The sequence below is a fragment of the Theropithecus gelada genome, chromosome 17, assembly GCF_003255815.1.
Source record: "Theropithecus gelada isolate Dixy chromosome 17, Tgel_1.0, whole genome shotgun sequence".
Taxonomy (NCBI): domain Eukaryota; kingdom Metazoa; phylum Chordata; class Mammalia; order Primates; family Cercopithecidae; genus Theropithecus; species Theropithecus gelada.
The window spans coordinates 72,922,244-72,936,997 of record NC_037685.1 but is presented as its reverse complement, the minus strand read 5'-3'; the positions used below and the strand labels follow the sequence as shown (position 1 = coordinate 72,936,997).

Genomic DNA, 14,754 nt, shown 5'->3' with positions numbered 1-14,754 from the left:
GATTATATTTGACTCCTTTGCCAACCTTCATTGTATAGTAATTCTCACCAAGACTATACATCTTGGTCATCTCTGGAGTGCTCTACCGGCTTTTATATTCTCTGCAGGTAATCACATGCCTAACATGCCCTTAGAAGGGTTAGAGTCTTCTTTTTTCATATTACAAGACACCAGGAATGCTGTGGACGTGGTGGTTAGATATAGTGTGATGGCCACAGACACCAGATACTATGCCTGTATTTCTCTCAGGAAATACAGACCAAAATAGAACTCCTTCCTTTGATGAGAAAAACTTCTTTAGGGAAGGGGGGAATATAAATACTATAGGATGCTAAATATGTCTTTTCCTGCTGTTGGCCAGACCATAAATGAGGGGGTTGAGAGTTTCTGTTGTTAACAGTTCATATTGCCAAGAAAGGGCTTCTGGTTATCTGGGGGAACAATAAAGATTAGTGGCCTAGTCTTAGATGTACTTATATATGCTCCAGTGTTTTTGCATTTTTATTAAATATTTCCTTTATATTTGTTGCTATTGAACACTGAAAACAGTTTATAATCTCTCAGTCTTAGTGGTGACCATAACTGGACATTTGAGCACAATCCTTGATCGGTTATATTCTCTCAACCCTTTTACTATTACCCATATTTGAAGACTGAATCCAAGCACTATCTCCTAGCTTCCTAGAAACCTTATTATTTCTTTGCAAGCAAATCAGACCATATAAATTTAAAAAAAATAATTCTAGATAGATGCAGGATTTTATGCCCAAGTCTTTGTGTTTGATTTTCAAAACAAAAAGCCTTAAGGAAATTCTGATTTTGAAAATAATTTTTTCCGAACATTTTTGTAGTCAAGGAACCATTTGAAACCCTTTGCCTGTAAATGATATAATCATTTGTTATTTTATGTTTTGAGTTTGTCCTGATTCAGAGAATGTACTTCTTACGTATTTATTCAGGACCAAGTTTGACTAGCTTTTGGCTGGGACACCGTAAGTTCAGTTCTTATTACTTACCTTTGTTTGTCCTTCCCACCAAAGATCTTCAAAAAGTTAATAGCACTGATGGTCATTAACAATAGCAATATACATGTATTTATTTAGCATCTGCTCTCTTCCCCAAGTATTACACTATGCCCTCGGTGGTATAAAGATGCATAAGGAATGTGTTCATGCAATTTGCTACACTGCACAGGAAAAAGGGGAAATAAGGTCCGTGTACAGAACTATATAACTCTAGGTTCTAAATTGGAACAGTAGTATGGAAAACTAGTGATGAAATCTGTTCTAGCTCATGATTGATGTCTTTGCAGAAACCTTCCGGATTATTCTTTCAAGTTCCCCAGTATACAAATTCAATGAAAATGTACCATAGGATTCCCTTTGAAAACTGGAGATTTTTGAAGTCTTTTTTTGTTTTATTAAAAGCTCCATTGAAGTATGATTGACATATAATAAACTATGCATATTTAGTGTGCACCATTTGATAATTTTTAATATTTATAAATACCCATGAAACCATCACCAATATCAAGATAATGAATGTATCTATAATCCTCAAAGTGTCCTCAGACCCCTTTGTTATCCCTGACTCCTGCCCCTTTTACCCTTCTGTCTTATCCCCAGGGTTCTGCTTCTGGTCATTATGTAGAGCTCACATTTTCTAGAGTTTTATACAAATGGAATCACACAGTGTGTGCTCTTTTTTTGGTCTGGCTTCTTTCACATAGCTTAAGTGTTTTGAGATCATCCATGTTGTTTGTACATTGATAGTTTGTTCCTTTTTACTGCTGAGAAGCATCAGAAAGTACTTTACAAAAACTCGTACTTATGCCCACAGACAAACATATTGACCTCAATATTTTTATTTTAAAAATCGTTTTAAACTATTTTTTTGCTCTCTAAATCTGTAATCTTTAGGAAATAATATCTTTTTGTCTGAAATTAAGCCATATCTATAGTTTCATTTATTTTTTTGTTGTTGCTAAATTTTTAGTAAAATTAAACCTAACCTTAATTTTAAATTTTAATGGCACTTATCTCATAATTTTTTCGTTATCTATCACTTCTTCAGTCTTTGTATTACCCACCAGTTTATCACATCACCTTAAGTATACAGCAGATCCTCTGCTCTCTAACTTTCAGGCTTGCGGAACCTAGCTAGCATCATCAGGAAATGACTTCCCGTGTAACCTATTTGTACGTAAGGAAGCCTTTAGGGAGAACGTAGCAAACAAAAAGGCCCTTCTCATCCTGTTATTCAGTAGTTTAGTGACTGTTTTTATAATCATTATACACACTTCTCTGCCTAACGTATCAGCTCTCTTAGGAACTGCCTTCTTCAAATTTGGCCAGCTTACTCAAGTACCCTGCTGGAATCAATACTAAAAAGCAAGCTATTGACAATATATGTGCCAGTAAATGACCATCACCTTTAAATGTAAACCATTTAGCATGCTGTCATTTTAGTTGCTCTTTTAGTCCTAATTTTACAGCTCCACTGTGGTACCTGGCTTCCTGATCTGCTGGTTTAGACATATACATTAGACTTCCCCTTTTGGCTTGCCTGTTGTATTTTGACTTTGTTTATTCCCTGATTTGGTATCCTTCACTATCTTAAGTGAGAAACTACATCTGCAGCTTTAATTTTGGATGGCCAAACCACACTCTTTCTCTCCTACCTTTTTTTGGTCCTAACTAGGAGAGAGGAGGATCAAGGATACATCCAACATCTGTTGCTGGGCTTTATGGCAGTTTTCTGGATTACAGCAAACCACTTAGCAGAAGTGGAAAATGGAAAAAACCTCCCCCTCTGGCTTTCCCTCACAGGATTTTCTGTGTCCAGTTTCTGTCACGTGGCTGTCTAATTACTAGCAATCTTGAGCGATTGTGCTATCCTCTGGACTTTCAGGCACTATCCATGTTGTTATCCTTCCCTCTTTTTCCAGAACAACACTTTTGCACAGATTACTCCCCCAGACCCTGCTAAAACATCTGCAAATAAACCTTTTACTTTCTACCTAGAGAAATAAGATGATATCTGGTAACTTTTGTGAATTCATTTCATCTAGGTCTTTCATGTGACCAATTTCTAAAAATTGGTTTTCCCTTGTTTTCAAATGGTGATGTGGCCTCTAAAATTACAAATTACGCCGTCAGGGACTTGGTAGACCTGCCTGTTGTATTGTTGGTACTTGGTCTTAACTCTTCAGAGTACTCATCTGATTCTTTCCGATTGTGTCCTACCTCCTGGTATTCTAGTTGCTTAGTCACTTAACTTTTGGGCTCTAATATAATGTTATAGTTAATGGTGAAATGCCAGTTATGTACCTATATTTTTGTTTTTCTGAAGCTCTTGGCAAGTGTTTATATTTTATCTCTCCTTTCTCTTAGCAAGAACTATATTACCCTCAAAAAGCATATTTCTGCTGGGTTTTTGAGTAGAATTGATAAAAATGGACAATATTATCCACATGATTAAGATTCTGATGCGGGGTTTCTAGTTTTTCCAAAAGTAACTCAAGTCATTTCACAAACCAAAGGAAGTCTTGTCTTACTCCTCTGTGTGTCCTAGAAAATTTACATGCTTCCTCAGTTTCCCTACCAGAGAGTTTTAAAAGAGATCACTTTAAAATCGTAACTTTCCTATAAAAATCACAGAAGAGTGCATTCTATAAAGGTTTTATTTTCTCTGCCTTTTTAAGACTTAAGTGTTCTTATTCCCAATCTAAATTTTAAATTCAATCTAACCCTTTATGTTTCTTACATTTTCTGTACTGTAAAGTCTCCTTGTCCTGAATTGTGCTTCTTGGTCTTTCTGATGGACAAAAAGTGGGTTCCTTGTGAGACAGGAGATTCTGAAGGGCTTTTAAATGAATAAAGATGGTCTATATAATGAATGTGAACTGGGTGGGATTTTATTTCAAGACACTATGGAGAAAATATGTTGTAGGCATAACAGTATATCAAAAGCAGTGGTTTGTGCCAGGGCTGGAGTTTCATGAGTGGTTATTGTACAACATTTACTAGCAGCAGGTGATTTTTGTTTGTTTTGATCTTAGGTTCTTAGAATGTCCTGACTTTGTTTTTTTCAAAGCTAACTCTTTGGATAATAACATTGACATTATTAACAGCATGATAGCCCTAACATTGCCTGGACTTTAGTTACCATGATCTAATTTCTTACATGAAAGATATGTTATGTTTTTTTATTTATTTTTTTCCTATTTTAGATCCATTTTTCCAATCCATCCCTCCTTCAGAATCATCGCCTTGGCAGAACCCCCTGTTATCGGAAGCACAACACACCAGTGGCTGGGACCAGAATTCTTAACCATGTTCTTTTTCCATTACATGAAACCACTTGTGAAAAGTGAAGAAATCCAAGTGATTAAGGAAAAGGTAAGAAGAAAGCCAATCTTAGTCTATTTTCTACAGCTAATCTCTTTTTAAGGCATTCTGATACACAGGCCAAAGTAAAGTTAGACATTTTTAGCTTTTTCTTCCCATTTACTCCCAAATTTCCTCATACAGTGGTGAAGGTCAGTGGTTCTTAAACTTCCACATTTTTCAGCATCATCTGGAGGACTTGGTAGAACACAGGTTTCTGGGCTCCATCTCCATAGTTTTTGAGCCACTAGATCTGGGATGGTATATTAAACTTTTTATTTCTAACAAGTTCTCAGGTGATACTGATGCTGCTGGTCTGGGAACCACACTCTAAGAACCACAGATGTGGCCTGTCTCGCCTCTTTCCTCAGGTGGAGGCCAGTTTGGAATCCCTTTTATTTTTCTATTTAGTCAAAGGTGACTATTTTAAGTCCCTATTATAAAGGGAGGCCAGGCACATAAATAGTAAGTAGTCCTGGTCTCTCAAGACTGTAATGTATCCTGTACTTGCCTGATTAGTACTTTGATGATTTCTCATGTGTGTAATCCATTATTTCAATGTGTGCCTTAATCAAGCATTGTGGTTAGCACTTCTAGAGTTTTAGAACTGCACTCTTCAATGCAGTAGCGCTAGCCACGTTAAATTATTATTATTATTATTACTATTTGTTTGAGACTAAGTCTTGCTCTGTTGCCCAGGCTGGAGTGGTATGATCTTGGCTCACTGTAACCTCTGCCTCCTGGGTTCAAGGCTCCCGCCCCAGCCTCTCAAGTAGCTGGGACTACAGGTGCACACCACCACAACTGGCTAATTTTTCTATTTTTAGTAGAGACAGGATTTCACCATGTTGGCCAGGCTGGTCTTGAACTCCTGGCCTCAATTGATCTGCCCACCTCGGCCTCCCAAAGTGCTGGGATTATAGGCATGAGCCACCACGCCTGACCATGTTAAATTAATTTTTAAAAAATTTGGCCAGGTGTGGTGGCTGACGCCTGTAATCCCAGCACTTTGGGAGGCCAGAGGGGGAGGATCACCTGAGGTCAGGAGTTCGAGACCAGCCTGGCCAACATGGCGAAACCTTGTCTCTGCTAAAATACAAAAAGTTAGCCAGGCATGGTGGTGTGCACCTGTAATCCCAGCTACTCGGGAGGGTGACACAGGAGAATTGCTTGAACCTGGGAGGTGGAGGTTGCAGTGAGCTGAGATCACACCACTGCACTCCAGCCTGAGTGACAGAATGAGACCCTGTCTCAAAAAAAAAAAAAAAAATTCTGTTTCTCAGTCACTTTTCAAGTACTCAGTATCTACATGGGAGCTTTTGGCTACCATATTAAACAGCGTAAATACAATGCTCATCATCATAGAAGGTTCTATTGGACAGTACTTTTCTAGATCACTAGTTAGTAACTTTCTATTTAAATACATTTATTCCCTTTGAAACATCTGAATGATCTTATTAATTGTAGGTCTTGTAAGCATGGTTGTAAATAAAGGCATAGGTTTTAGAGTTTAACTACTTGGCTCTCAATGTGAAATCCACTACTTATTAGCTTCTAGATCTTGAGTAAATTACTTAGTCATAGTTTCCTCATCTAAAAATGGGGATAATGCTATTTATTACATCATAGGATTGATTTAAAGAATAAATGAAAGAAAGTATATGTGGACTAGGACTTAGCATTTAAAAAAATTCTAATTACTTACATGACCAATGAAACCCTAAGCAGTATTCTTCTAAAATTGTCACACTGTCCTAGTCATTGTTTTAATATCTTTTTTTGAGCTTTTAAAATTAAAACCTTAAATTTGTTATTCCTTAAACAAAAATTGCTTATAGCGTAATGAAGTACTTAATTGAAGTTTGTTATAGTTAAAAGCAATTGATATGTGTTATTTGGGCAATTGCTCTCCCAAGTTCATTGATATGTTGATCATAGCCCTCAAGTATGTGTTTTACATGTTTTTGGAAAAATGGACACCTTGAGTATCCATTCCTTAAATAAGTGTAGCTTATGTCACTTAGATATGTACGTAAGATTGCTGCTAAATAAAGGAACTTGGTTTCAGTAAGAAGACACCTAATTAGTGCTTAAAATACCATGCTGAAGTTAACAAAATAGGAAATGATGATACATGAAAAGTTCTTTATGGGCCAGTTTTAAATTGTGTTAAAGGCTCCCTTCAGTTTTATCTTGGTGATAGAATTGTATATGGAGAAGAGTGTCTTGGTTTAAATTACCTGATTCTTAAAGAGAAAGCAGGGGTTTCAGTGTTTCCTAAGAGGTTGAATAAGCAACTTTATCTGTAAGTTAAATATGTAACCAACAATGAATGACTTTTCTAAACATGTAATTCTAATAGTATTTGCTAAGTAGTCATAATTTCTGATTGATTGATCACATATCCCAATTTATTTCTTCTGTTTGTCCTCAACTCTCTCAAAAAATAGGTCCCAAATGCACCTCAGGAAACTCTGGATAAATTATTATCATTTACACACAAACTCAGAGAAACACAAGATCCAACGGTAAGTCTAGGCTTTTTCCACTGGATTTTCTATTGTTGACCTGCTGCTGGTTTTCTTTTCTTAGACTTCAGGACTTAAAATCTATTTTTTAAGATGATATTTTATTTTTCAGAATCCCTTATGCTATGCCTTTGTTTTATGCGTATGGTTTACTCCTTGATTTTAACATTTCTTCCAGCTGCTCCTCGCTGATGTTGTAGAAAGAAACTTGTAGCTGCAGAGTACTTCATGTTCATGGGGGCTGCTTCTCTGTCCCCTCTGTCTCCTACACTGAGCAGTGTTATTTATTCTAATAGCTTCAAGTACCTACCACAAGTTAATGCCTACATCTTTATCTTCAGCTTCTAACTTCTCATTTCTGATTGACTTGTATTTCCATTCCCAGATGGCATGTTAGAAACATAAAGGGCTGTCACTGTTGAACTCTGTGAGTCTCAGTGTTCTCATCTGTAAAATGGGAACAGTACCATCTACCTCATAAAATGGTCTCAATGATTAAACATAAAAATGTGTGTAAAGAATCTACTTCTTAGTAACTGCTTACTAAATGTTAATTTCTTTCACTTTTCCTCTGGATACACTGAGATCATTGTAAATTCACATATCTTATACAACTAAACTGTCTTTCCACTTTAAATCTATTCCTATTCTTGATTTAATTTCCTGGCTTTGTTAATAATCTAGCTGCAAAATTACCTAAATTAGAAACCTTGACATCATTGTTGATTCCTTGCTTTCCTGCTGTCTTCACTTAATCTGAAAACAGATCTTACTAGTTTAGCATCTTGATGTCTCATCTGTTCTCTTATCTATTGTCAGTAACTGTCCTAGTAGTGGATTTCATAATCTTTCTCCTGGAATATTATATCCTCTTGACTGCCTTCTTTATCAATAATTCATTCATCATGTGACTCTCTAGTAATTTCCTTTTGTTGTTGTAACAAGTTACCATAAATTGATGGCTTAAGATAATAGAAATTTATTTTCTCTTTGTCTGGACAACAAAAGTCTGAAATCAGTATGACTGAGCCGGAATCAAAGTGTCAGCAGGACTGCACTCCATCGGAGGCTCCAGGGGAGAATCTGTTCCTTGCCTCTTCTGGGTTTTGGTGGCTGCCAGCATTCCTTGACTATTGCACTCACCATATCAATCCTGCCTTCATCTTTACATTACCTTCTCCCCTGTGTTTGTGTCAAATCCCCCTCTTTCTCCTTCCTTCAAGGGTATATAAGATTGCATTTAGGGTCCACACACATAGTGCAACATAGTCTCCACATCTCAAAATCCTTATCTTAATTTTATTTGCAAAGTCAATTTTGCCATAGAAAGTAACATTGACAGTTTCCAGAGATTAGGATGTGGATTTTGGGGGGGGATAAGGGTGGTCACTTTCTGGCTGTCACAGGTCCCCTGTTAATTCCCCCTCTGGGGCCTCATTCCAAATACTTTCGCCTTTACCCATTGTTTTCAGCTACACTGGTGTCTTTGTTGTTCCTTGAACTTACTAGTGCCTGCCCCAAGGCCTTTGCCACTTGGTGTTTCCTCTGCCTAGATTATTCTTCCCTGGATAGCTGCATGTTTATTCACTTTCCTTTTGGGATTTGCTCAGGTGGTCCCCTTTTCTGTGAGGCCTTCCTGAAGCACTCTAGAATCAAATTTCTATTCCATTTTATTTCTATCCCTCTTTCTGCTTTAAGGTTCTTTATAGGGCTTCTTACTCTGTTACATAATGTATGTTTTACTCACTAAGTTTTTGTTGTCTATCTTCCTTCACTCGAATTTCAGTTCCAGGATTGCCGGGGGTTTTTCTTTGTTCCCTGTAGTCTCCCCAGCATCTGGAACTTTGCACAGTAGCTATTCCTGATTTGCACAGTGTTCCTGCTGCGCAAAGTTCCAGATGCTGGCAGTACTACAGAGAACAAAGTTAGAGATTAGTAATGTATTCCACAAGTATCTGTTAAATAAATGGATGGATGAATCTTCCATATTGTCCCTGGAATGATCTTTCCCAAATCCATTTCCTAAGTTCTTCCCCTTGTTTAAAACCATTAAGGGATTGACTGTCTTTGCCTGTAGACTGAAGACAGCCTGCTAAACATACCTGCTGAGTTCTCTCTAATCCTAAGCTGCTCATCAAGCCTCAGTTTCTACAAACTCTCTTGAAGCATTCTCAACTCTTCCCACACTTAGCTTCTTGCTATTTTCTAATCCCATCTATACTCAGATGTCTCTGCCTTAGATAATGTCTAGAATGTGCTTTCCCTCCATCCAGTTGTCCCCTCATTTCTCTCTTCTGTTAAGTCTCTCTCAGCCCCCTTAGGCAGCAGTAACTAATATCTCCAATCTGCTTTCATGACACTTGACATACATTTCTGATGTTGACCTATCGCAGTTGTATTATAATTTACTTTTATTTCCCCAGTTGCTATTTGAACTCCTTGAGACTGTCTTATTTGTTCTTTTATTCCGATTTCCCTTCCTGCTGCCTGGCACATAATAGACACTTAAATCTTTGGTGAATTAATGAATAAATTGATTAATTAAAATTTTATTAACAGATTGTCCCTAGAGTTTTCTCTTCTTTAGAACATGCTATATTTTCATTCTTTTATAAAAATGAAGAATAGAAAAATAATGTTTAATAATTTCTGATGAGAACCTTTATGTTTTTAAGCTGAAGTATTTCTAATCATGCTAATATGAACAAACCCTTTGAGGTGTACTCTTAAACTGTATAACCATGGTAAGTAGGGGAATGTGCTTCATATCTTCACCCCCCCCTTTTTTTTGCAAGATAAAACTGTAGTTAGAAATTTGATATTATAAATGTTAAATACATTAGGAATTTTTAAAGTATACTCTCAATTTTTAGTTGATAATAATGTGAGAGCAGAGATTACCAAACCCTTTATTCAGCACTTAAATGGCTCAACACGAAGCTTATCTCTCATTTTCTCAACCCTGGTTATTATTGCAAACCATTTTGGTGCTTTCAACTAGAAGAACTGGAGAATTGGTGTTCAAATATATGCGCATTCCTTATTGATCACTAGAATGAAATGTGAAGCCTGAATTCAGTGTCATGCTTAGAATGAGATTAGAATGTTATACCCTAAAAAATTACCCTATGGTTTAACAGGACTCTTATAAGAATCCTCTGGTTGGAGTCATTTGTCAAATATTTTTTATGATTTATATAGGAATTTTTCATGGTCCTAGGTATTAAAAATGGGAATTTCTGAGTTATATTTGACTTTTCATATCAATCATACTGCCTGAATTTTATCCTCAATACATCTTTCTTTCTCATAGCAAGTCAGTTGCCAAGTTTGTTGTATCCTACCTCTCCATTCTTGTTGCCATAACCTTACTGTCGGACTTTTTCCTTTTATAGGCTGATTATTGAAGTAGCTTTCTGTTTCCTGTCTCAATTCTGTCTGTCCTTCAACTACTTTCTATACTGCTGCTAATTTAAATTAGGAAGTAGGCTAGTAATAACCTGATTCTAAAATCATGTTTTAACTTTACACATAGCAGAATCCTAGTGCCTTTAAGAATAAAGCCAAACCCCTTAGAGGTCTTTAGGTCTCATAGGTCTTTGTTGTTTGAGAGCAAGCCTTCCAGCAGGTCTTTCTAGTAAAGCTGGCCTGGTTCCTCATGTTCTACTTGCGGTTCCATTCCTTTTGCTTTCATGCCTTTGATCAGAGGATTTCTTGTGCCTATTTGAATATTTTAACTGCCTGTAACAACTGTCTACTGTTCCACTTATTTTAGCATTGAAGTATATACTATTTTGAATTGTAATTTATGATTTATTGTATTTGAATATTATCTCCATGTCTGGAATGCAAATTAATTGAAAACAAGAATGGACCTAATGTCTCCTTGTAAATGAGTTCTTTGAAACTTAGAATGTGTTTTTTAATAGAAGAAAGGATATGTGGTGGTCATTCTTCCAACCTAATTCCCAAAGGAAATATAATACTAATATAGCTGAAATGGAATACTAACAGCAGACCAATATCTCATGGAGATGTGAAATACACAAGGAAGGATAAATTAATTTTTTTCTTCTTTGGGACATACAGAGATGACCTTAGGTGGAACATTAAAACAAGCAAATGTGCAGTGTGTCTTTGACATTCTCCCTTCATCCATTCTGAACCCTTTGTGAATTTCATAGAGTCCCCTTCTCCAGGCCCTTGAGTGCTCAGGGCCACTTTACTGCCCTCTGTGACATTTCATACTGGCCTGCCTTGCCCTCCCAAAGGTCCAGTTGCTTCAAAAGTGCTTCTGTCCTCTGGTTTTCAGTGAAAAATCACTGTCTTCTAATACTGCTGATCTAAGTTAGGAATTAGGCCGTAATAATCTTATTTACTAAACATATGCTAATATGTAGGTCCCATCACCTTCTCTGCTGGGTTTTTTGTTTTCATTTTGAGGAGGCTGACTTTTTAAATAACAGTTGTTGCCATTTGTTGAGCACCCATATGTGTGTGACATGTGCTAAGAACTTTAGAATCATTTTCTAATTTAGCCTTCATAACAATCTTAAAGGTGAGGGCATTACTATTGCCATTTTAAAGGTGAGGGAACTGAGGCTTGGAAAGGTTAAGTAATTTGCCAAGGTCACACAGCTAATAAATAGGATACCGACTTATCTGATTCCAAAGCCTATAAACTTTACCATTATATTATGCTGCCTGCCAAAAGGATTTCAACAAATATTTATTGAGTATTTACCATGTCCTGAGTTCTATACTAGCGACTCTATTCATGGAATTTTGGGAAATGTAAGATAACAAAGTGAAATTATTCTGACAGCATAGGGGAAGGATTCAAAACAGCAAGCTGCAACACAAGTGACAAATTGGTTGACACCTCTGTGGTCAACAGCCTAAATTGTTTACAACTCTTTTTTGCTATTTTTAGAAACCACAGATTTGCTTAAAGCTTTAAGCATTTTCATGGTATCTTAACACCTTGGCTTTGTGTAAGCAGAAAAAGTGAACAGTCCATCGTACAGCTTAAGTCCAGTGTGACCTTTGTTACGTAACATTCTTCCCCCGTTGCCCCTCCCGCCTCCAACTTAGCACAGTTAAAATACATTAATTAAATTTAATTGATAAATACTTTAAATAGATTTTTAAAAAACTGTCTTCAAGGATGTTTTAAGTGTAAATTGGTTTCTGTTTATTTTTATTTATAATTAATTAACAGCACATACTTTAACTTTGGCCTTACCCCTTCAGGAATAATGAATTCTGCTGTAACAGCCATCTAAAGGGACTTTAGCAAGTTGAAACAAGACTCTTAACACAATACATTTGTCTTTTGATAGGCACAATCATTAGCGGCCTCACTTTCTACCAGACAACTGTTGCGAATTTCTCGTCGGCTGTCACAGTATCCTAATGAAAATCTTCACAGTGCTGTTACTAAAGCCTGCCTTTCCAGGTAAATATATTCTTCTTTCTCACTGCATGTTAAGTTTCTGGATCTTCACTAAAACTATAACATAAGTTTAACTGATGGTGTATATTCCCAATCCTTCAAAATATATTGGTCTGAATATAGAGCTATTTCATCCTTGCCTTCCCTCATTAGAACTTACTTAGTACAACATATTATCTTTTAAAATTAATTTTTGGTGCCAGCATCACCAGAAGCAGATGCTGGTACTATGCTTCCTGTACAGCCTGCAGAACCATGAGCCAAAATAAAACCTCTTTTATTTACTAAAAAAATAAAATATAAAATTAATTTTTATCCTTGATTTGTATGGGTACACAGTCAGTGTGTATATTTGTGGGGTACATGAGATACTTTGATACAGGCATACAATATGTAATAATCACAACAAGGTGAATGCCATGTCCATCATCCCAAGCATTTATCATTTCTTTGCATTATGAACATTCCAATTATACTTTTAGTTACTTAAAAATGAACAATAAATTGTTGTTGACTATAGTCACCTTGTTGTGCTATCAAGTACTGGATCTTCATTCTATCTAACTATGTTTTTGTACCCATTAACCATTCCCTTCCCCACTTCCCACTACCCTTCCCAGCCTCTGGTAACCATCCTTCTACTCTCTCTTTATGAATTTTATTGTTTTAATTTTTAGCTTTTAAAAATGAGTGAAAACATGTGAAGTTTGTCTTTCTATGCATGGCTTATTTCACTTTAAATAATGTGCTGTAGTTCCATTCATGTTGTTGCAAATGACAGAACTTCATTCATTCTTTTTTATGGCTGAACAGTACTCTCTTGTGTGTGTACAACATTATCTTTATCCATTTGTCTGTTGATGAACACTTAGGTTGCCTCCAAATCTTAGCTATTGTGAATAGTGCTGCAATAAACATGGTAGTGCAGACCTCTCTTCAATATATGGATTTTCTTTCTTCTGGGCATATACCTAGCATATACCTAGGATTGGTGTGTCATATGGTTGTTCTAGTTATGGTTTTTTTTGTTTTGTTTTGTTTTTTTGAGGAACTCTATACAGTTCTCTGTAGTGGTTATGCCAATTTACATTTCCACCCACAGTGTACAAGGGTTCCCTTTTCTCCACTTACTTGTTGGTATTTGTTATTGTCTATCTTTTGGATAAAAGCCATTTTAACTGGGGCGAGGTGATACCTTGTTATAGTTTTGATTTGCATTTCTCTAATCATCAGTGATGTTGAATACCTGTTCGTATACCTGTGTGCCATTTGTATCTCTTCTTTTGAGAAATTTCTATTCACCTCTTTCATGCATTTTGTAATCAGATTATTAGACTTTTTCCTACTGAGTTGTTTGAATTAATATATTTTATCAATTCCTTGTCAGATGGATGATTTGCAAATATGTTTTCCCATTCTGTGAGTTGTCTCTTCACTTCATTGACAATTTCCTTTGCGCAGAAGAAGCTTTTTAACTCTATGTGATCCTATTTGTCCCATTTTTGCTTTGGTTGCCTGTCCTTCTGGGGAATTACTTAAGAAATATTTGTCCTGACCAACATCTTGGAGAGTTTTTCCAATGCTTTTTTTTTTAGTAGTTTCATAGTTTGAGGTCTTAGATTTAATTCTTAATCCATTTTGATTTGATTTTTGTATATGGCAAGAGATAGGGGCCTACTTTCATTCTCCTGCATATGGATATCCAGTTTTCCCAGCACCATTTATTGAAGAGATTGTCCTTTCCCCAATGTATGGTCTTGACACCTTTGTCAAAAATGAGTTCACTGTAGATGTATAATTTGTTTCTGGGTTCTCTATTCAGTTCCATTGGTCTATGTATCTGTTATGCTAGTAACATGCTGTTTTGGTTACATAGCTCTGTAGTATAATTTGAAGTCAGGTAATGTGATTGCTTCAGTTTTGTTCTTTTTGCTCAGGATGGCTTTGGCTATTCTGGGTCTTTGTGGTTTCATATAAATTTTAGGATTATTTTTCTATTTCTGTAAAGAATGTCATTGATATTTTGACAGGGATTACATTTAATCTGTAGATTGTTTGCAGTAGTATGGACATTTTAACAGCATTGATTGTTCCAATCCATAAACATGGAATATCTTTCCATTTTCTGGTGTCCTCTTCAATTTCCTGCATCAGTGTTTTATAGTTTTCACTGTAGAGATCTTTCCCTTCTTTGGTTAAGATTATTCCTATATATATTATTTTATTTGTAACTGTTATGAATTGGATTACTTTTTAAAATTTCTTTTTCAGAGTGTTCACTGTTGACATACAGAAATGCTACTGATTTTTGTATGTTGATTTTGTGTCCTGGAACTTTACTGAATTTGTTGATCAGTTCTAATAGGTTTCCGTTGGAGTCTTT

At 36.1% G+C, this 14,754-nt stretch overlaps 1 protein-coding gene across 1 annotated transcript in view; it reads left to right on the top strand.

The window, feature by feature from the left end:
- The window catches only part of VWA8 (von Willebrand factor A domain containing 8), a 389,692-nt gene that overhangs the window by 125,773 nt on the left and 249,165 nt on the right, over window positions 1–14,754 (top strand). The window contains exons 15-17 of the mRNA XM_025364717.1: window positions 4,232–4,400; window positions 6,839–6,916; window positions 12,259–12,374. Coding sequence (XP_025220502.1) covers window positions 4,232–4,400; window positions 6,839–6,916; window positions 12,259–12,374 — 363 coding nt within the window. The remainder of the gene's footprint in view (window positions 1–4,231; window positions 4,401–6,838; window positions 6,917–12,258; window positions 12,375–14,754) is intronic.